General features: G+C 49.2%; 1 protein-coding gene across 1 annotated transcript; it reads left to right on the forward strand.

Moving 5' to 3' along the window:
* The first annotated feature begins 6 nt into the window (after nt 1-6).
* On the forward strand, nt 7-22,493 carry camsap3 (calmodulin regulated spectrin-associated protein family, member 3). Its single transcript, XM_056577408.1, is given in 18 exon segments — nt 7-462; nt 6,235-6,500; nt 15,000-15,059; nt 15,061-15,141; nt 15,438-15,524; nt 16,560-16,698; nt 16,813-16,952; nt 17,166-17,250; nt 17,371-17,410; nt 17,502-17,563; nt 17,859-17,895; nt 17,995-20,050; nt 20,166-20,290; nt 20,608-20,894; nt 21,044-21,128; nt 21,324-21,442; nt 21,675-21,793; nt 22,000-22,493. Coding segments are annotated over 18 exon segments (4,221 nt in total). The 5' UTR covers nt 7-329; the 3' UTR covers nt 22,300-22,493.
* Nucleotides 22,494-23,740: the final 1,247 nt, after the last annotated feature.

Raw genomic sequence — 23,740 nt, forward strand, 5'->3', positions numbered from 1 at the left:
AGGCACTAGGCACAGCAATGCGTACCAAGGACACAACGAGTGGAGAATAATACTTCATTCAAGTGTCCACATGGGATGGGTCATGTAGTAACTTCTGAAACCGTAGAATAAGTGATTTTCTCCTGGTTTCATTTGGAGCAGCAAGGATATTTTTTTATGGAAGAGTCCACTAAGGCAGTTCCCGGGCGGATATTTTCCCTGTCTGAACGCTTACCCACATCCGTATTTTCGCCCCGTCGGTATGGAATAGCTTGCTAAAATAATGATCCTTTGATATTTAAACAGTGAACCGAAGCCTACCTTTTGTCTTCCAATTTCCCCTACTCGATATGGAGGACTCTAATGCAACGAGGAAGACTTTCGTGGTCCCGGACATTAAACCTTTGGATTTGTATGACAGTACAAGGGGGAAAATATGCGCAAGTGTCGGATGGCTCCTAGCAAAATCGTACGGCAATGCAGGTATGTCAGTATTGCTCACAGTCCCGATGATTTGTGGCCCATATAGGCTCTCGGGTACCTAAATCCCTTTTTTTAATAGCCTAGCATTTCGCAGCAGTGAAGTGCAATGGGAAGCGCATGGAAAGGTGAACTGACCGTAGCCTATGTAAACTCAGCGATTTTACATACACGCACACACACACGCACAAAGAGCAGCAGATAAAAGAGTGCCTACAGTCTTATGATCACTTTTGACTACGTCAATATTAGACAACTTGCATGGGGACCATTCGCCGTATTTAAATGTTGAACTAGGCCTGGGTAAACTCATCATCGAGGCAATTGTTTCGTATTCTAGGCACAAACTATGCCACTGCTGCTGTGTTTTCATCCTCAGCAGTTAATCCGCTTTGTTTTTTAAATGTAGACCAAACATGATCACTGAGGTCGGTTTGACAGCTTGGACTCTAATATAAAAATTAGAAGTAAAACACGCAGGTATGTTTTATTTTTGCTGACATGCTGGTACCTTGTCCTACAGCAATGTTTTTGTTGCAACTCTGGTGGTTTGCTCTCAATGTGCGCTTGGACTACAGAAACCCACCCGGCCCTTTCGGTGATGCGCAAACACACCCACTTACATTCTTTTGTTATGCACGCCCGGAAAATAATGATGACTCAATTTTGACTTAAGGTTAACACCAATAAAGTATCATTCGAATAAGATCTGTAGACTAGACATGCACTCCACACATTTTGCTTGGATTAACAGCTACAGGGAAATATGCCCCCATCAGCCGTTTGTGGGACAGGGAAGCATTCAGTCATTTTAATGATGGTCCGTTTTGAACCTATAAGAAAACACTTTAATTTTGTCTGGGGAATAAGGGTGTGAGCTAAACGCCATTGTATTTCAACAACCCGGTTAAGGCGTTGTGCAATAGCAGTCCATGTGTCCCCGAGTCCAGCACGCTGTTCTATCTATTCCTGCTGTGCGTTCTTCTGCTACGGTTCAACCACGCCCTCTGGTCAAAGTCGCCCTCCGTGACTGGACGTGGTTTGCCCTAGGAGCTACGAATATCTTCTCAAAAATCTAAGTGACATCATATGTTCTATGCCCCGGGCTCACAGGCTGAAGAAGCAGCAGCAGCAGAGGATGCCAACACACACAGCAAAACCAGCCTAAGGATTTGTTGTAATTTACCGCTATTATGTTGGGCTACTGCAGTGCACACACAGTAGCACAACTGTGACTTTACCAGAATGTGATTATTGCTTATTGCATCAATATTAACTACTCAAAACACAAAATAAACATGTTGTAAAGAGATTGACTCAACACTATAATATAAATGTTTTATGACCTCTTTAATATATAACCCATTTAGGCATTGCAAACCTATAATTTGTTAGATAGGCACGAGGTGCAATTATACCTTGCTAAAGATAGAGTTTGCAAGACGGATGTTTGCATAACACTGCTGGAACCTGTTGCTGGGGTTCCACCTGGTTACCTGTTGGCTCATGGATCATCAGTAGAGCCTGTTGGAATGTTTATCCTACTCATCATCACCCTCCTCTTCTCAAACACGGTGGTCAGGCCCTCTGGGGAGTTACCATTTAACCGGCCTAATGGGGACACTAGAGCCCGACTGATAGGCCTACTGGATTTAGGAGTAGATGCCATAGGGAGTCAAATAATGACAGATGTCAGTATATCGGCCAATATTTCAAATATCGATATCGGACGTTATTCTAGATTTATCTATATCATGTTATCCTGGATCCTTGATGGAGGGGGGGTAACCACCCTTCATCAATGCTTTGGTCCCCACAGCAACATTGCATTAAAACCATGAGCTAAAGGAACTATTACCTGTACTATGGGGAGGAGCTACTAACCTTCCCATAGAACATGATTTAAAATCAGGCTCAAATACTAAATTGCCGTAGGGTTATTGTATTACATTACATAGCTGTTATTACAAAACCATTATTGTTTAACCATACAGACACCCTCTCCTTACTTCCTTTCAGCATGGTATCGGGGCATATGCTATCAAGCCTCGTGATCCATGACATGATTAAGGAAGAAGCTCTGCAAGCTAGCTTTACCCGAAGGCCGGGTTACTTTACATCCAGTACAGAGGTACTGTACTGTACTGTGTGTCTGGAGTGGCCGTGCAGACTTTAAGGACGTGGCTTGTATGTGAATGGTGCTTTGTACAACCTACTTAGTGTCACACACAGGTGTGGGTGGGGGTGGGTGTGAGTGACTGGGTGGGTGTGTCGGTGGCTGGTAATCAAAAAAGCTAGAACTGTTTTGTCCCAGGCTTGTACACCGTAGTGCCCCTCTTAATCAAATACAATTGTCTATGATTTATGGACAAACAGACCGTCGTAATCAGTGAACAACCCTCCGGTTCGCCTGACTGTGGTTGTCGTCGCCGTTCGTATCTGTTTTGGTAGCTATTTGGATGTGTTCATTCATTCTTTATCTAGGTGTTTTGGATTAGCATATCACTCAGGCCTAGGGAGCTCACGTGGCTCCCAGGGAAGATCACAGCCCCTCTCACCACTGCCAGATTTAGGGACCATTAAAACAGGACCTGGCTTTGTTCTCCAACGGGAGCGTAATCATGCCTATTTGATCCTACCACATGATGAAAAACCTTTATAAAGTACTTTTGTTTTTAGCCTTATCAAAGCGACCACATGGATGTTAAGCCATCATAATTGAGTTAAATATTTGCCCTTTCCCCAAAAATGTACGTGGCATGGTGGTTGATTTATTCATCTTAATAATCCAATGTTTTCAATATGATTCAATACGAACAATTGTATTTGCTAAAAGTTTCCATTCCCAAAACTACCACCAATGGGCATCATTTATTATTATTATTATGACTACTTCTTATCATGCTATTTAAAACTCCTGAACATTCAGACTCCAGTGAATTACAGAAGCCATGATGCCAGTGTCTCTGAAGGGGTGAGGCAGCTGGGCTACTCAGAATATATCCAATCCTGCACAAATTTGCCCACTTTTGTGCCAGTTAATTAATACAAAGAGCTTCTTAATGTCCACCGTTCCCATGGCAACCCCCTTGAAATCCAACGCTGGCCGATCCACTTGGGCACTCAAGATCGGGCATGGAGGGACAAGGTCTGCCCTGACTGAATACTCCCACGGGATCGTAAAGGGCTCGCACTGTGCCATATTTTGTGCTGCACCTTGTTTGTTTGTGTTCTTATGCGTTTGGGCTGATTACCGTTGATTACACTGGCGACGTGCCTGTTTACTGTAATGTTTGTGACATGACCCCCAGGGCTAACTCAATCTCTTTAATTCAACACATGGCCTCTGTTAGGCTATCACCGGGTGATTATAGAGCTCGCACAGCTCAACCAAGAAACAAATGTTCTATGGAACTGATTTGTTGTTTGTTTATGAGTTTGAATGTTAACTGTAATCATTTGTGGTTGTATTTTCTTTGCTGTGATCCTAATGGAAATTGATTGATAATATGAAGGAAAACCTAATAGGGTGCATGATGAAATCTGTGAGGAATTCCTGGAAAAGGCTATTTATCAATCTGTGGCCTTTAGATTTGCACACACAGATTTGCATCTTGAATAGATTATAATGTTGCCCACTCCATTATACCCTGATAACCAGCTCTCCCCGGGGCCATCAATATGTGCTTCTATTTAACCTTTGCTTTCCCAATGTAGACACATAAACAGTCCATGACCTGTTGACCTTTGCGACTGAACCCAAGACTAAAGTTTGCATCACTTAGACTGGATCTTATATTTGAATTATAAATATCATCCAGGAGATGTGTTGATATCAGCCTTCTGTTAACGGCAAACAATACCAATGCTATCTTAAGCATTTAACTATCTTTGGATAGCATTTAGGCTTACCAGTTGTGTTCTCTTGTTCCTGTCAAATCTATAACACTGTTAATCATTATTGATCAGGGGTGGTGTTGTTGAATTATGAAGTGGCCTATCATCAGGTATTTTCAAATATTACCCTATTTTAAAATAGATAGATAGCCGTTCCGTTTATCTTGGCCTTAAGTGGAACGACACACAGCAGTCAATTGTTTCTCAAAGCGATATCAAAGCTTCATTTCATTGAGCCGTGGCCTTTGCATTCTGCTTTGCATTCAAGTTCTGTCCTTGCATCACTGGCAGGGCTGCCTTGGTGCCTCATACAGCCTTTTTTTTTGGATTTTGAAACAAGAGTTTGTATGTGGTGTTTTCTCTACGCTGCGATCCCCGGTTGAGTTGAAAAGCAACACAATAGCATTTTTCCCCAACAAAATGAGCCATGTGGTGCACATTATTGTTTGACACCTATAGTCCTTCTGCAGCGAGGGCAGGCCAATGCAAGGCCATTGTCTGACCATGTTTTGTTTTTGGCAAAGTTATGCATGTACTTGTGTTAGGGGTCCCTAATGACATATGCCAGCTTTTCCACCAAGTGTGTGTGTTACACTGTCTGGTTCTCCTTTCCTTTTCAGACATGCACATTATGAAAGTGGTATTTTTCAGCTTTTGGCTCTAGGGTTTAAACACAACCAATGACTGTGTCAAGTATCTGTCTGCCCAATTGCAGGCTATTGGATTGGGTGCGCTACTATTGCTAGTTTCAATAACTCTGAATGCAGTAAAACCAGTTTTTCTAGAGGGCGTGTCAAGTGTGCATTACAGAGTGTTTGTTCTGTTCTTGTGTACTGAAAAAGCAAGTCTGTATTTAACATTATAATCTGTTTGTTACCCATGTAGCCACATCCATACACCCTTGCTAAACATTGTCTGAGGCACGGAGATCAAAATAGTTTTCTTTGGGTTAAGGTGCAGCTTTGTTTGACATTAGTCCGCTCTGATGACGGTAGAAAGGCAGCCAGCATGCCACAAATGCACAGCAAATATTGCCATTTGCTTAAACGACCTGTTAAGGAAAGTCTGACGGTGGGTCTTTATCTGAGAGCAAAGAAGTAGGTTATCAAAAGGCCGGTGGGCGGAGCGAATGTGTGTCTGGAAGGGGCCTGACGATAACCCACGTTCTGAATGTCATCATGTCCCACAAGCCTTGACCCCCGCTGATTACTAGACTGCGATCGTAACCACCCCATGCTTCAGGAGAAACCATGTGACCATGTGGCCTACAGGAATGCACCATATTATGGAGGATCTACTCTCCCGTGGGCTGTCGCCGTGTACTTTCGTAGTGAAGGGCATGCAGGAGGGCTTTCCCCTTCCTATGCCTGTCTGGTCCCTTTTAGTCCCACAAATCATTTTCCCTTCGTCTTGATGGCAATTCTACTGAATTGGGTTACTATATTTTACAATGTTTGACGCATATACACACGCTTCCTACCACCCCAGTCATTGTCAGTCATTCACTGGTTTGATAAGAGCTCTAGGCTAGATGCCAGTTAGTTTCCACCGGGTCTGGGGAATCTTGTAACCGTAGCGCAGCAGCACAGCGTTTTTACATATTCCTAAGCAATGATTACCCATGACTTAGAAGAACAAGTAGTGATAAGAGTTTATACAGCCTTTTCATATCGTACTAGGAATGCCTGTCCTATTTAAAGGCCACACGCACACACTTTGTCATCCTGTTTATCTTCAGCGTCCCGGCGTCTCCAGGCGTCAGCTTGCCAACGCTATCTGTCTTGTCGTAGTACTGCCGTTTCCTGGAAGTGAACGTTGACGTGTGTGTCTGTCTGTGTCTGTGTGTGTGTGCGTGTGTGTGTGTGTGTCTGTCTGTAGAGAAAGTTCCGGTGGAGCTGCGGGAGCCCTTCTACTGCGACCAGTACGAACAGGAGCACCTCAAGCCCCCCGTCACACGCCTCCTGCTGTCCTCGGAGCTCTACTGCCGCACCTACACTCTGCTGGTGGGGGGCTCGGCGCCGGAGGGGCCCCCCCCAACGGACAACGCCGCCCTCCTGCGGCTCCTCGCCGACAGAGGACTGCCCCCGACGGACCTGGACGCGCCGGTGGGCGACGCAGACCTGCGGCGCAAGCCCATCAAAATGGTAATGTGTGTGTGTGTGTGTGTGTGGTTCCTTAGAAAGTATGGCTACCTTGGCTCCACAAAATAGTTCATTTCTTTTTTTTAATGCCATCTTGGCCTCTATTGTCCCTTAAATGATCTAAGGGTACCATGGGCAGCACATGTTTCTGGTGCAAATTTGGCCCAGGACACTTGAGCACATTCAAAGGTTACACTCATTTCCCATTAGTGGTTCACAGCACTGAGCCGGGCGTGTATCAGATGTCATAATATCAACACCGGTGTGGTTGGGAACCCGGCGGTGATGGTTTTTTGGCTCAGCCTTGCCAGAGGCACCTCTTGTGAGGCACAAGAGAAAGCAGTGTGTAGGGCGGGTTTTTTGGAGGAGAGCTCCAAACGATTTTATTGTAGGGGATTAAGGGACATCAAAGTCATAAAGGCCCCAACCCCCAACCGCCTCTCCCCCCCCCCCTCCCCCCTGGCTGAAACCCGTCCCCACCCCTACCCCCACCCTCAGCTGATCCCAGAGGGTGAGTGGATCCAGCTGTGAGCAACAGCATGAACCACATGGGTTCCACTGTCTTAATTCGAAGGATGGGGCTGGAGGGGGTGGGGGGGTGGATTGCCCAATCTGAGAAAGGTAAACAATAGGGGGGCAGGGGGAGATACAGATCAGGGGCCGTATTCACAAAGCATTTTATCTTACCGCTAGGAGTGCTCCTAACTCGCGCTAAAACATTTTACGTAGGAGTTTTTTCTTAAAAGTTATTCACAAAGCCGCTGAGACCTACTCTTACTAAGGATAAATCACAAAGAGTGAACTAAGAGTGACGCGCCGTTGCTATGGATTACGTCAATTCTCGTGCACGAGTTTAGAAGCGGTCAGTTCGGTGATTGGTTGTTCAGACGAGCCCACTGAATCACCGAAAAACAAGGAAATAGCCTAGGCTAGAAATGAATTCCTATTAAGTAGTTATAGTGCAGTTAGCAGAATACACGCATGATGACAATTTTGTGCAGACCACGATAATGACGTTGTAGCCTGCACGTTCAAGAGAGAGAGAAAGCAAACAATAAAAATACGTAAAATCTAAAAGAAAATAAATGTTACGAACTACCCAAGTGTTGACTGATTTGTGCCAAGGTGTTTACCTAAAATGTGTTTTCAAAGTGATCCCTAAATGCCAGTCCACTCGGTTCCACACGGCCAAATTCCTTGTAATGTTGATCATCATCATCATCATCATCATCATCATCATCATCATCATCATCATCATCATCATCATCATCATCATCATCATCATCATCATCATCATCATCATCATCATCATCATCATCATCATCATCATCATCATCATCATCATCATCATCATCGTCTGGCTGTGGAATGTTCCTCCGCTTGCAAAGGTTGTGTAGAATGGCACATACAGTGATTACTGTGCTTGCCCTCTCTGGGGTGAGGCGTATTTCGCCGTGGAGGACATGAAACCGACGTTTCATCTGCCCAATTCCTCTCTCCACAACATTTCGTGTATGTTTGTGTGCTCGCAAAGAGCCAATACGATGTGTTTTACGCATAGGACTAAGCGTAATCTGCGTAATCACTTACATGTTACACTTTAACTGCATGCTCCCGGTTGTGGATTAAGGTAGGGTGTCTAGAGCCACGTCTTGCATGGATAGTCACTGTCACCCAGCAAGTGACACCCAACTCCTACATCTCAAAAAGCTGCCTCAGACCGCTCACCATTAAAATGCGCGAATCATGGGTAGCTGAAGATCCAGGCCACTTTGCAACAACATCCAGTAGGCTATGTTAAAATTTGCATCAAAAACAACCTGCGTGTTGATGGAATGCACTTTCTTCCTATTGACGAACACGTCCTCGTCTTTTGATGGCGCAATTATTTTTATTTTTTATAAGTTATATATTTTTTTTTATAATTTATAATTTTTATAACATTTTATTTCGGGACTAATCGGATTATTCCTGTTAGTCGGGGATGTTATTGCATCGCGCATTAACTCCACAATAAGTTGAATACCCTAACATTTCGTCTCGCAGGCATTTTAAGATTCTTTGTGAATAGGTCTTACTGAGTTAGGAGTCCTCTTGAGGACTTTTAAGCTCTCCTAGACTTAGGTGCTACTTTTAGTCCTAAAATACTTTGTGAATTGCTCTTAGTGAAAAAAGTTAGGAGTCCTAAATTTAAGAGTGACACGCCCATTATTTTTAGGAGTTACTCCTAAATTCGCCAGTTAGGACCTACTTTTAGCCCTAAGATCCTTTGTGAATACGGCCCCAGATGGACAACAAGCCAACTGAAACTGGAGACACCGTTTGTGAAGAGCGCTCGCCTATCTGCTCGCTCGCTCGCTCTCTCGCTCTCTCTCTCTGGTGGGCTGAGAATTGGATCCCATTCGAAGCAAGAGAAACAGGTTTGACTCTCTGGGTCTTGACAATGAGTCTCTCTCAAGTCTTGACTCGCATGTTGTGTGAAGCAGACAGTCATTGGTCCCCCAGTCTCACCGAAAATAAGAACAGAATAAGAACAATAGTGCGTACTTGAACCTGATGGGTGTGTTTTGTGGATGTTGAATCTACAAAAACCCAGCTTCAGGCGGCTTCTCCAGTGAACAGTGTATAAACATGCATGGCCCGCCCTCCGGCTACACGCACACAAAGGCTGCTCTGAAAGCCAGGTCGGGAGTCTCCTGGGAGGCAAGATATTGTTCCCACTACACTCGGGTGGAAAGTGCCTGCTCCACTGGCTTTTATCTGGTCGTCATGGCTGCAGGTGGGGCTATGATTCACAGTGTAGAGACGCTGGACGCACAACGTGAAGACACAATTAAGACTGTGTCTGTTGTGGTTATGATGTATTGGAACAACGTCTAATGAAAAGAAAATGCAAAGAAACTAGTTGTATAAAATCCTAAATACAGAGGACAGAATGCTTGTATTTTAATATAGGGTTAATGTTTAACTTTTCAACCAATTAAATATAGAATGTGTTCATTTTTTAAATGGCCTTTACATGGTTTCTTGTTATTTATATAGTCAAAGTTGCACTTGGTGACTCATAGCACATGAGCTCATTGGAAATGTACTCATTGTTTCAGGAGACAATATACAGTATATATATTTGTTATGTATATTATATCGCCACATAGAGCTACTTCTATTACGGGATGTTATGTTGTGGCAGAATTGCTGCATAACCATCTTAAACATCATGCTTTTGAATGCATGATCACTTTATGATTCATAAAGTTATTCGTTTGATATTTATTTGCTCTCCTGGTTGACCCTCCCTTGCATTCGACGTCCATGGTCTCACATCCTTTGTATTCCAGGATGATTACAAAGACTGCTTGTCAGAATCACTTGAAGGCACACCTTTCTAATCGATCGATCGCTACATTAATACGATTAGAATCTATTATTGGAGCCCCATGATAACATTACGCGTCGACATTGTTATCATTTTGCCTGTGTCTGGTTGGTTGCTATAGCGATGAACGATGCACCCAGGCTCTTGACCACGGTGGAGCATCGCTGCCGCCAGGCTCTGTTATTTAAACTCCCCCTCAGCGTTGTTAGCTGCCCTCCGCTGCAGTGCCAAGGCGAGCCTGGAAGTCAGTGGTCGGCAGTGCGACCTGAGCCCTGTTGACTGGTGTGTGTCGGAGAGGGAGAGAAAATGAGAGGAGAGAGAGAGAGAGAGAGAGAGAGAGAGAGAGAGAGAGAAAGTGGGTCATGCAGTTAACAGCATTAGTGGGATGAAGCAGCAATGGGGGCCGCTGCCAGTGCACGGCTTTGAGGGAGCAATCCACTGCAGCGCTGCCTTCATACTAAACCTCCAACGCAGATTTGTGTCAACCGCCACAACAAAAAATCCCCCACATGACATGGTCCTCATGTCATGCAATCACACAAACACAAACATGTTAAGCTGCGATGAAAGCTGTTCACAGTGTGCTTCAAATCGGTCATTTGAGAATCAATCAATCAGTTCATATTGACTTTGGTTGGTTTAATGACTTCCCAATTGGTGCGAGTCTGTTTTTTGTTTTCGCTGCTCATGCTGCATCCTGACCCAGTCATGGCTCCTCTGAGTCGTACAAGGGACGATTTATAGCGGACACACCCTTGGGCCTCGCTTAGGTCGACCACAGCCTCCACCATCAGTCGTCCAGCTCCTCTTTCTCCAGCTAGAGACACATCCGTCAGCCAGCCCCGGTGGCTGGTGGTGGTGGTGGTGACCCTTCCCCCACCAATCCTCAGATTTGTGGATAAAGATCTGCAAAGATTAGAGATAATCTTTCATCCAGACTAAACATCAGCATCTACCAGCTGATGACCTACCAGAAATGACCACCATTCAATACCTACTAATATTTGTTTTGGTCAGTTTCACTCAGTTTAGTGAAGGGGCAAAGTGTATTCATTTGATGCTGTTTTTGATTGCGTTTCATTGAACCTGTGGCTAACCAAATTACATTCATGTGAATGTAATTTCTACCAATGAACCTCATGTATGGCCATAGAGAAGCCCTTACAGAGCTCTGTTGGTTTTCATCAGCCCCCTTTACTTGATCTTAAATCACACTGCTGCGTTGGCCGCTTTTCGGTCAAGCGAGCATCAGTCAAGAGCAGGACTGTAATTACAAGTGGCATACTTTATCCCCGGATCAGAAATGCTTAACATTCATGCCTGGCAACATTTGCTTTTGTGAGCATTTGCTGTTCGGAAAAGTCAAATGTGTGGCCAAACACAAGTTGGTATGGTTAGGCGTTTTTAGTTTTCAGACCGGAGACAACAACATGTCTGGATTCTTTTTTTTGGTCAAATGTTAACACGGAACCAATTTCCGGTGGTGTTTGTACTTTAAGGCTTTCTGCCCTTTGGCCTTTGCCTCAGCCAGGGCCCCAAACCTGGCTGATCCAGCACCCCCCGTGACTCTCTCCTTTTACCCTCTCAATAAGCACCCATCCTTAAGCTGGGGAGGGGGGATGTCTGAGACTCATATTGCAGACGTAATCCGACTGAGTTTTTCCCTAATCACATTTAATGACCAGTAACGATGCCTTTCGCCTTCTTTTCTCTTACTGTGATGTTGACATGTTGTGCGAAAACCAATTCCGCCAGAGCATAATGATTTCCCAGCAGGGGTGCAATTGATGGGGTGGTATTTGATTTTCGCCCCAGTGTCACATGGGTTTGAGGAGGGAGCCCTTCCTCTCAGCGGCTGGAAAGTTCCAATCGACGTGTTGATGATCCGGCTAACAACACTATGCACTACTGTACCCTGGCTTGGGGAGAGGTGCATTGTGGGTCAGCTGGAATTGTTGTTGTGGAGATCTGGCAGGCCGTCCTGTGTGTACCCCTCTCTCTCTCTCTCCTCTCATTAGGGGGAAACTTGTGATTTGGCTTACTAGGCCCTCTGATGCAAGGGGGACAGTATATCCCTAAACCCCTCCTTCTCTCTCTCTCTCTTCCCCCCCCCCCCCCCCCCCCCCCCCCATCCCCATTCAATCCTCTTCTTTGTCAAGATCGGGCCCTCTGCTCCCTCCTGAATAATTACTGTACAGAGAAAGACGGCACCGGCCACTCTCACTCACTCACTCTGTGTTATCCTTGCTGCGTCATGCACTCGGTTTGTGGTTTGTTATACAGCTTCTGCCCTCGGAACTCCCCATCAATGGCATAGTTTCATCTGGCTTTTGAAAGGCGCACGGTTATCAATGAGGTCTTATGAGTCTTCATTGTAATCCGCCTATGGTGGCTAACGATCAATTGCTGGCCTCGCAGGATAAGGGGAGACGCTACCGGGCATGACTCGGCCTCCTTCACACAACGCTGGGATGACATCATTAGTGAGCTCTCTCTCTCTCTCTCTCTCTCCTCATTTGTTTCTGTATCCAATACCCTTACGTCATCCCCGTTGTCCCCGGCAGGGCCAGACATCTTCATGTCAGCCCGACGAGCAGTGTCTGACAGACAGGGAGCCACGCAGCAGGCAGCTCTAGCCTCGGGAATGAAGTTGTTGTTCTTTTTTCGATTTTTTTTTGTTTTTTTTAGGGCAGGCGAGCCAGAGTTAACTTAATGAGTGAGTGACTGCACTGCAGTACTCCACAGAGATTGAGTACTCTCTTCCCCCCCCCCCCCCCCCCCTCGAAGCTGTTTGACAGGCCTCTGCTGGCAAAGCCGTCACTGCTGTGCTGTCCCCTAGTTCAGGGTCCGCGCAGGTCAGCACTTTACATCAAGGCTGAGCAGACAAACACGTGGACGGGATCGCTGCATGTAACGTGCAAAACTGTGTGTGTGTGTGTGTAGTGCTGAGAACAAAGTGGGGACGCGGCACTGTTCGGCCGGTCTCAAGGCCTTCGGCGTGGAATTCATAAGCAGTTCAAGGCCACATGTACGGGTTTGCACCGATTTAGGATTAAAGCGTCAAACAGAGGGATTGCAAGAATGACCCCTTTGGCTGGAATGTGTTTTTTCTGGGACCTGCCAGCCCTCCCCTGTTGGCTGGAGGTTGTTGCAACATTAAGCTTGTTGTGGTTAGGCTGTGGCGGCCTCCTTTCCTCTGCCACTCGGGACAGAAGGGAACCGGTGACCCAATAAACCGCGATGACCAATAAAATGGTCACTAGAGACGGGGAAGTATTAGGTACGTTTTGGGCCGGCTCGGCTCGGAAGGAAGACTAGCTCTAGAGGTAGCACATCGAGTGATCCGACGTCCTGCTGGTTGGAAAAACAAGCGTGGTGTTGTGAAATGCTCTTGGGGAGGGTCACATGCAGGTCCATAGTCCTTACTTGTTCAAGATTCAAAACTGCATATCCCTTTTGAGGTGCTAAAAACTGGTTTTGACCTGTATAGCGGTGGAATCACACAGTAGATATACAGAAATTAATACAATAAAATTACTGAGAAGACGTGTACCATTGGGATATGTTGTGTCCAATGTTAACTGCACTTGCCTTTTTAAATGGTGTTGATAGTTCCCGGAGAGCAGGTAAAGGCAAGTTTACTAAATAAACAAGGAAGAAAGTGTGTGCTTGTTCTTAAACCTAGAGTGGTGGCATTCCTGCCTACGTGTGTCACCTAAATTAATACTTTACTCGTGCACTCTTCACCCACTTCTCTGACATTGATTAAGTCTGTCTGTTTGGTATAAACAAGCTTCTTGCACTTCCGTTTGGGTCAAAGGTCGGTCCGTTCTGTGGCTTCATACTGATAGAGGTAAACATTGTAAAACAGGGTTATTAATCAATCAACCTCAATCATATGGCAATTGGAAAAGGCATCCCAACACACAAACAGACCTTCATTCCATTTTTAATGTTTTTCTTTAGTATGTGTGTTTTGTTTTTAATACGATCAAAGAGTTCAAGTCATTGACTAGCATAAACCGAGACGGTAGGCACAGTACTAGTATGTGACTGGTGCCAGCGTTGCTAATGAGCTAACAGTCTTGGAGAGGTTAAGGCGCTCACCCTGACTGATTAAGTCGTGCTGTGGTGGGTGCCTTTTTAATGGGCTCTGAGCATTAGAAGAAACAGCCTCCAGAAGGAAATCTCCACTGCGAAGGCGAAGGGGAAGCACCAATTATCCTTGGTTTGTTTTGCTAGTATATTGGTTATGCATAACTTGGCATCCATGTTGTAAAATTACTTGTTATTGGTGTTGTTTTTTTCCACCACAGTGTGCTTTGTTGTTGTTTTGAAATTGTTCAGGGTGACAAGATTTCTATATTTGCATGAAAATTCTTGTTCCCTGAGCAGCCACCAGCACAAACGCATGCATTCAAACTATGGAAAGTACCTCTGTAGCAAAGAATACAATGAGTTTCTTCAGGCCTGTTGGCCAGTTCACTGTTTGAAATGCAGTGAGTCTGCAACATGAGTCATACTACAAGCATATTGTTACCAACCCTAGAAGGTAGAGTCAAAAGGGGTCATTTAACTGAAGACAGGATATAAAGGGAAGACTGTTGCATGAGAGTTTCTGTAATATCAACATGTCTATATCAATTATATATGAATCACTTTCGCCCTGAAGTAGCGTATGATGGGGCTGGCAAAGGGATCTAAATGCCTGGATGGTATGCATTATTAAGCAGGTATTCTGCGCTATGTGGTTTAAACCGTCCAACAGGTTACACGAACTGTTAAAGATTTAAATGAGATACAAGAAACAATATGAACATATTTGGTTAGTCATCAAATGTAACTGTGTGGCATACCCTGGAATTCAATATTGTTGTGGGGATTACTGCTGACTCAGAGTTGCCCACTGGCGACCTCTGCTGTTTCAACATTGTAAATGCCCTCTTATTTGCTGCAGTATGCGCTAGTTACTTGCCTGTACCGCATGTGCACTGTGAGGACCAATGCCTTGTCATGTAGATGGAAATGGCCTACGATTGAGTTACGGTTAATTGACGGCCCTTTGACCGATGTGTGATCTTTGTCCTTGATCCTACCATTTCCCCCTCCCAATCCGATTGGTGCAGAGTGCCCACCTGGCCTTGATGGACGCCCTCATGGCGGTGGGTGCCATGGAGACGGTGGCAAGCGGCGAAGACACGCGGTGCCGCGGGGCTGCTCGGCGGAGGGACCAGCTGGCGGGAGCCGCTCCTTCACTGGGTTAACGAGGTGAGGGAAAGGCCACAGACGTCAGCTTAATGTCTCCATTTTCTTATTGTTTGAGTAGAAGCCCCTTGTGTTTCACCCGATTAACAATTGGCAATGGGTTGTTTAAAATTATAATTTTGTATATGACACGTTTTCTGCGTTTCGTATGACAAAAGTACTTATTTTAATTCGCTTTGGATAAAAGCATAGTGTAGAATAGCCACCTCAATAGGATTTTGTGGGTTGACTTTCATTTGTAGCCTATTGATCTGACTCGATCAGTATGGTGCGTTCAAGGCTGTTCTGTCTTTCTCCAGTTAAACCAAAAGCTGAGACAGATGGAAGAAGGGACCCAAGACGATCCGACCCAAACGAACCCAGAGCCCGAGTCTGTGCAGCCCTCGGTGAGTACTCCCTTCCCCTTCGTCTTGATCCGCGGTTATTGACGTTTCCACTCAAGTGCTCCAAAACGCATGTTTATCTCTTTGGGAGATTAGGCTTTTAACCATTACGTAAAACCTTTGCAAGCACTAGCCTTAGCACGATACTTGACCAGTATTTGCGGCCCAACTTGTATAATGAACAAGCATAATGCTATTTATACCAAATGGATGATGGGATGACTCTGTGGTTCTTGGGTAGGTTGGGCTTTATTTGTATTTCTTTAGCGGTACCATCTCCATAATCCTCTCTCCCCGTTTCTTCTAGTTGTAGTTAATACCTGTCCTATCCACTTGTTTGTCCATTTTCCTTTCTGTCTGTCTCTCTCTCTCTCCGTCCGTCTCCGTGTCTCTCTCCGTCTCCTGTGCTTTGCCCTCCTGTCTCCTGACAGTGTCCTACTCGCTGGTATTGGAAACTTGTTCCTGTAAGTTCCTCTTCCCTCCCCTCCTGCTAGCCCCCCCCCCTTCCGTTTCTCCATCACCTCCGACCTCTGGTCCTCATTTCTGTACCCCGTGTGCGATGCATGCGGCCACACACCTCCCAGCCTATGGTCTGGGTGGGATGGCACACGTCACCCTGCGCTGTGGCTTGCCCTTACGCGTGAGGGACGTACTATGTGTTCCGCGGCGAGGCATCGACCTGCCCTAGTAACTTCTCTACACTCTCTCTTTGCTCGCTCGCCCCCCCTCTCTCTCGCCTCGTGGGACCCTCACTTGCCCCACTTTCTCAGCTTTTTATTTTTTTCTCTGCTCGGATTCAATTACTCCCCTCGGCTCTTACCGTTTGCCTGCCTGTCCTTCTTTCGTTACCCGTGAGCATGGTCTGTTTTTGGATACCGTTATGTGCATCGGTACCGCGTACATTTCTGCAATGAGGCTGACGGTTTGTTTTGAATGCCTAAATGTTTTGAGATTGACCTCTAATGGGATGGGATCAGGGATGTCTCCAAAGATTGGAGCTGTTTTTAAGTGTCCCTTTCCTGGTTTATGCTTCCTCAGCTGCGGTATAGGAAGGATAAGACACAGTCCAGACAGAAACCCATTTTCCCGATAGTGAATGAGGTCAAAGACCTGTCTACTGGTTGTGCTGTTGTGGCTGTAATGCACTACTACTGCCCTGATCTGTTACGACTTGAAGGTATGGCGAGACGTTGCTTTTGAACTTCAAAGTGCTCAAGAATAGAATACAAGTTACAGTTTTTTTTTTGCTGCTTGTGCCTAATGGGCCTTTTGTCCGATCCCTCCTCGATAGATGTTTGTATGAAGGATGCCATGTCTGCAGCGGACAGCCTGTCCAACCTGCATTTCATCCGTGAGTTCTGCGAAAGTTGTTTAAAAAGCTGCTGTTCCTTGGCACTGGAAGATATGCTTTACGCACCACCAGAGCTTCAGGTACACACGCATGGCTACCTACACTCACTCCCTCACTCACTCCCTCACTCACTCACCAACTCACTCACTCACATGTATTTGCTGTCAAATGCAAACACCCTCTGGCACACAACATTCTGCACTTGCACTTTACTAATTCCTTCCGAGTGTTTGCTGTCTGTGGTAATTCCCATTCTGGTTGAGACTGAAACATTCTGGTTGTCATGTGTGTAGAGCAACTGGCTGAGCTTTCTCGCTGAGCTGCTGAACTGGTTTGAAGTACGAAGGCCAGAGTTCGTCCAACCCAGAGACTCGTCAGGTGAGCGAAACCCATCACCGGCTCGTTTGTGAGATCCGCTGTGACTGCAGGGGCGTTACAGACCCAGGGATCAGTTCAGAGCTTCAGTCATCTAATGCGAGGGGTCTTCTTGTCCACTAGATGGCTCCAGACCAGCAGTGCCAACCAGCTCCAGTAAGAGGTACACAGGCGTCCTTCCTCATGACCGTGAAGTGAACTTGGTAAAACTGAAAAGTGTGCCAATCTTTTTTTGTCTTTTTTATATTTTCCAGTGGCTCACCTTCAATCTTTAGGAGGCCCTTCGTTCCCATCTCGTCCCACTTGTCCCAGTCAGGTGAGCGGAACTAAGATTGCTCTTTTTGGTGTTGTGTGTATCTGCACTTCTCTCCCTATCGTTTGTGAAGCATTATTTGTAAAATGTCATTCTCTCCCCTATTGATGTTTGAATGCGTAAACATATTTTTCATATCTTTTTGTGAGATTTTGATGGTGTTCATCCCTGCGTGATATGCATGCCTTACATTTTTTTGTCTGTGTTTGTGTTTGTCTGTGTCTGTGTGTGTGTGTGTGTGTGTGTGTCCCAATGTACTCAGGACCTTTGACTCAGTCTACCTCACTGTCTCATCTAGAAAATGCAGGAAAGACAAAGATCAGGAAACCCCTCAGGTAGGCCCGGGCAACATCCAGACGGCTCCCTCCCAACTGCACATCTGCGATGAGCATCTGTGCTCATCCTTAAAGTCTCTCTCTGTCTCCCCCCCCCAGCCGCCCCCTGTCAGCCGTGTCTTTCAGCATCCCCTTCGGCCTGGACAGCGACGTGGACGTGGTGATGGGCGACCCCCTCATCACGCGCTCCGTCAGCTCTGACCAGCTCACCCCGGGGGGCCCAGCCAAGGCCAGGGCGCCCTTCGCCCCCCCCGGGGACCTCGCCCACCTGCTGCCCCGAGCCAACGGACCCCAGAGGGCCTCGTGGGTCACCCAGAACCCCAATGCCCCGCGGCTGGCTGAGAACGGCCACCAACGGGAGAGCGAGGCGGGGGAGCTGCCCACCATCGAGGAGGCCCTGCAGATCATCCACAACGAGAGCAAGATGGAGCCCCGGCACCACCCGGACGGGGCCCCCGACGGCTTCTACCTCCACTCCCCCGACGACCAGGCCGGGGGCCGGCACGCCGGCGGGCCCCTGCCCGGTCCCGTGAGCTGCTCGGCACCCTCGCGCTCGGGGACGATGTACCGGCCCCCGGCGGAACCCCGGGAGCCCGGGCGCACCCGGAACCCCTCGGAGGGCTCCCGGGACGACGACTCGGTCCTGAGGGACGGCAGCGTGGACTCGGACGCCTCGGAGGACCCGCCCAAGACCCCTGCCGCCCCCGCCACGCCCACCTGGCGCCCCCACGGCAAGGAGGCGTCGGACAGCGGCGTGAAGATGACCAGCTTCGCCGAGCGCAAGAAGAGGCACGGCCCGGAGTCGCCCAAGGCCGGCGAGCCCCCCGCCGGTGCCCCGGGCGGGGGGGGCGATGACGCGGCGGCCCGCGCCGTCGAGGAGGGCCCGGGCAAGAGCCCGAAGCTCACCAACGAGATGTCGGAGCTGGGGGTGCGGCTGGAGGAGAAGCGCAAGGCCATCGAGGCCCAGAAGAAACGCATCGAGGCCATCTTCGCCAAGCACCGGCAGCGGCTGGGCAAGAGCGCCTTCCTGCAGCTGAAGAAGGAGCAGGGCGAGGGCGAGGGCGGCGCGGAGAACGGCCAGGGCCCCCCCGCCGCCGCCGATGCCGACGGAGACCTGACGCTGGAGGAGAGGCTGGCTCGCATGGAGCAGGAGGAGAAGGGGCACGACGAGCGGCGCCCCTCGAAGGACGAGGGTGGCTCCGGCGGCGGCGGCGACAGAGCGGGGGCTCAGGCCGACAAAAAGGCGGCTCCCTCGGGCGAGAAGGCCACGGCGCCGCTGGGCGACTACAACAACGCCGTGTCCAAGCTGACCATGGCGCTGAGCTCCCTGCAGAGCGACATGCAGCGCCTCTCGGACCAGCAGAGCCAGCTGATCCGGAAGAAGCCGGCGGCGCCCGGCGCCCGGTCCTGGGTCATCCCGCCCGGCCCCAAGCCCCCCACGCCGGGGCGCTCGTCCCGCGAGCCCTCCCGGGACCTCAACTCGGCCTCCTCCTCCCCCTCGCCGTCACCCTCGCGCCGTGCCCCGGGCCAAACGCCGCCGCCGCCCAAGTCGCCGTACGCTCACCGCCGCGCCCAGTCGGCGCCGCCGAAGAGCCCAAAGCACCAGGGCCCCGGGGTGTCCCGGGTGCTCACGGCGCCGCGCAACGTGGACCGCATCCCCCACCTGCGCCGGGTGGACCCCTGGCAGTGCAAGGTGCAGACCTCCTCGTCCTTCACCATCGGCTCGGACGACCGGCCGGCCGACCTGTACCCCTCCCCCGACCCCACGCCGGCCCACACCCCCGACCCCACGCCGGCGCCCACGCCCACGCCGCCGCGCCTCCCGGCCGAGGACGCGCTGTCGGAGGCGGGCTCCAACGACAACCAAAGCATCTTCAGCATGGAGCTGGACACCCCCCGGAAGGAGCGGCCGGCCGTGGGGGGCAGCAGCTCCGGGGCCCCCTCGGAGTGCTCGTTCGAGAGCGACGCCGTGTTCAACGGCGACAAGCGCGGCGGCGGCGGCGGCGGCCTGGTGGAGGTCTCCCTGCTGGCCGCCCGGGGGGGCGGGGGGGAAGGGGGGGAGGACGACGAGGAGCAGGGCCCCGACCCCTTCTCGGACTCTGTGAGCGACGTGACCGAGCCCGAGCTGAGGAGCGGCCTGGGCTTCTTCTTTAAGGTAGGCGGGCTGGAAGGATGGATGTCGGTCTGGGTGTCGTGGTCGGGTGTCGCGGTCGTCGTCTGTGAATTGAGTGTTTTTATTTATTTATTTCCGCGTGCGTTCCGTTGAGCAGGACGACAAGGAGCGCCCAGAGGATGAGATGGCCCAGCGCAGGGCGGCGCTGCTGGAGAAGCAGCAGAAGAGGGCGGATGATATGAAGAAACGCAAGCTGGAGCTGGAAAAGGAGAAAGAAGCCAAGTAGGGGCCTGCTTTATGAAATGAAGAGTCGATTGATTGATTGATTGATTGATTGATTGATTGATTGATTGATTGTCAGGAAATGAACTGAGAATAGTTCTGATAACTCATGAATTGTTTTAATGTTGGATCAAGGACATCAAATACATACAATTCTGCTTATGGCTTATAGGTGAAAAGACGACTAGTAGTAATAGTTTTGCACAGATCCTTATCCTCAGATCAGAGTGGATGAATCATCTCGTCAAACTGGTCCTTTTTATGAACCCACTGAATGTGACTTCATCTGAGCCCCGTTTCGGCCCTTCCCTTCTCAGCAGGCCGCAGTGGATGACCATCGAGGGCTGGGGGGACAAGGGGGACTCGCGGCCTTCAACCCCAGGCACCCCCACGGGGTCGAGCACCCCCACCGCCGAGGGGACGCCCCAGCGCAGGGGGGACTTCACCCGGCTGGAGTACGAGCGGAGACACCAGCTGAAGGTCATGGAGGACCTGGGCAAGGTCCTGAGGCAGAAGCCCACCACCGTCCGCGGCGTGAAGAACCGGCCCAAGACCGTCTTCCGAGACGACTCGGGCCTGTCCCGCAGCCCCGCCAAGGGTTTTGGTAGGCCACTCGCCCGTGTTTCCCCCCCCGGAAAATATATCAATAAAATCAGATTTCGACTGTCCCGATGCACGAATGTCCATCGGTCGGGTTTTTTCGATTCTATTATCCATTCAAACCCTCGCCCATTCCTCCCTCGCTCCCCCCAGACACCAGGTTGAACAAGCAGTACTCTCACTCCACCATGAACCTGTCTTCAGTGGCCAACGACCTGAGCGTCAGGAAGTCTCCCAGGTATGTGTCAAAGTCAAAGCAACTTGGAAGTCAAACATCAATAAGGGAGAGAATGACATTTTTGCAATATTATTTTATTATTTAAGCAAATAACTTCCCCCCCATGATTTACACTATTAATACGACGACAAGAAAAAAAACGGTTCTCGGGGCCCCGTATCCTCAACCTTCCCTGTGTGGTCCTCTCTGCCTCAGCCGCTCCCACTCGCCTGCCAGGCGAAGCTCCCCGGGGAGGGTGAGCTCCCAGAACGGGGACAGGGACTGGGAGAACGGCTCCACCATCTCCTCCCCGGCCTCTATACCGGAGTACACCGGTGAGCCAGCATCTCGAGCCACGTCGTGTGTGTGTGTGTGTGTGTGTGTGTGTGTGTGTGTGTGTGTGTGTGTGTGTGTGTGTGTGTGTGTGTGTGTGTGTGTGTGTGTGTGTGTGTGTGTGTGTGTGTGTGTGTGTGTGTGTGTGTGTGTGTGTGTGTGTGTGTGTGTGTGTGTGTGTCCCTCTTTCGTATGCTAAACGTTTTTTTTACAAACGCTGTTTTTGTTTTCTAGGGCCCAAGCTGTACAAGGAGCCAAGCTTCAAGTCAAATAAGTTCATCATCCACAACGCTATCTCTCGCTGCTGCCTCGCCGGCAAGGTCAACGAACCGCAAAAAAACAAGATTGTAGAGGTAGGCTGTGTCCCCCCCCCCCCCCCCCCCCCCCCCCCCCTGTTACAGAGTACAAACTGTCCCCAACTGGGCTAGAAGTCAACGTGATCCCCTCTGTACACTTCCACTTACATGAACTGTCGTCACACTGTCGTCACTCCCTACCCCCACCCCCTCCCCCTCAACTCATCATGTCCCTTCTCGTCCTCCCGAAAAAAAAAAAACAGGAAATGGAAAAGAGCCCGGCCAACCACTTCCTCATCCTGTTCCGGGACGCCAGCTGCCAGTTCCGGGCGGTGTACACCATGAACCCGGAGACGGAGGAGATGGTGCGTCTGACCGGCGTCGGGCCCCGAGTCATCGGCCCCGACATGGTGGAGTCCATCTTCAAGTACAGCTCGGACCGCAAGCAGTTCACCGCCATCCCGTCCAAAACCATGTCCATGAGCGTGGACGCCTTCACCATCCCTGCGCAACTCTGGCAGAAACGCCCCGGAACGCCCAAGAAGCTAGGCACTCCCAAATAGCCTGTCTCCCCCCCCCCCCCCCTGACCTCACCTCACCTGACATGAAAGGCAAGCAACAGAAGGACACGCTCTCCTCACAGTGGAGTTCTCCCACCTCCCTCGCCTCCTCTCTTTTAAAAGCCCCCCCCTTCTTCCTCACAGGTACAGCATGAGGGTTGTGGAGTTGAGGGCTTGCTGCTAGGCAACGGTTTGGACCGGCCGGTGGGGGGGGGGGGGGGGGGGGGGGGATACGCCGCTCGCCATGACGAGACACCGACGGCCAACGAAAACCCACAACTATCGCCATCCGTCGAAAGCCCTCGCGCTGTAGATCGCGGTCCCTTGAGCCGATGGTCGCGACTGCCACAGTTTTACCTGCCTTGCGTAAAAAACGAAAAAAATGATATACTGTATATATCTAAATCTGGTGTCATCTGGATGGACAATCAAATGCTGTGTTGTCCTTTTTTTTTTTTTGCTCGTCCTTTGCCTATGCCTTGCTGTTCCAGTGCCCCGTGGCCGGCTCTGTGAGACGAGTCATGCTGTCTGATCCTTCCCTTTTCCCTATTCCTGCTTTTTCGTTCTTAAGGCTGCCTTCTCGTACCCCCCCCCACCCCGCATATCTCCGCCTATCTCCGATGCTTTCCTTCATCTCCTGAGAGCAGAGCCTCAACTCTCAGGTACGGGTGAAATGAACCGCGGGTAACGCTACTCTCGTATGAATGTAGGGTACACACACATGCTCACACGCGCTGATTCCATAACTGGGGGCGTTTTGATTGGTTGACACAGACCAGGAAGTACTGTAGGCGGTGGCAGGTTTCCCTTGGGGAGGAGGAGGAGGAGGAGGAGGAGGAGGAGGGGTGGTGTTGGGGTTAGTGGTGATACATGTGGCTTTCAGCATCCGCTCCGCCTGTGCCCTCAGGGATAGTGTGGTTCCGCTTCAGCGGTCTGTCGGCTGTAGACGTCTGGATGTTTTTTTGTTAAAAATAAAAATGAATCTTCATCCTGACATGTGTTTGCTGGACAAATTGCCACAACTTTTTTTGCGAGAGAAAACGAAAATGAAGATCCACCCGTCATTTTTCCTACCATGTTCTGAAGGAGGGCTTTATTCTGTGTCTCCGCGACACGGATGTGGGAACCCGGTAATCTCTTTGGGTGTAATATATGATGATTCAATTTCTTGTATGATTTCTTTCATTTTGACACTGATTTTTGTATACAAGTAAGTTGACATTTGTAAGCTATTAATAAGCTAGCCTGCCGCTTAAGCATTTAGTGAGATGTATGTGCGGGGTGGCTGATGACCGCGGCGCAAGAAGAAACGCTGTTCCGTCACATGAGAACGTGCTTGAGAACTCCTCTGAAACTAGGACGAATAAAATACTCTAGTTCATGAACAAGCTGTTTTCCACGTTGTGTACTGCCCTTGTGTGTGCGCGTGTCCTTGCACGGGAAC

The sequence above is a fragment of the Gadus chalcogrammus genome, chromosome 2, assembly GCF_026213295.1.
Source record: "Gadus chalcogrammus isolate NIFS_2021 chromosome 2, NIFS_Gcha_1.0, whole genome shotgun sequence".
NCBI lineage: Eukaryota > Metazoa > Chordata > Actinopteri > Gadiformes > Gadidae > Gadus > Gadus chalcogrammus.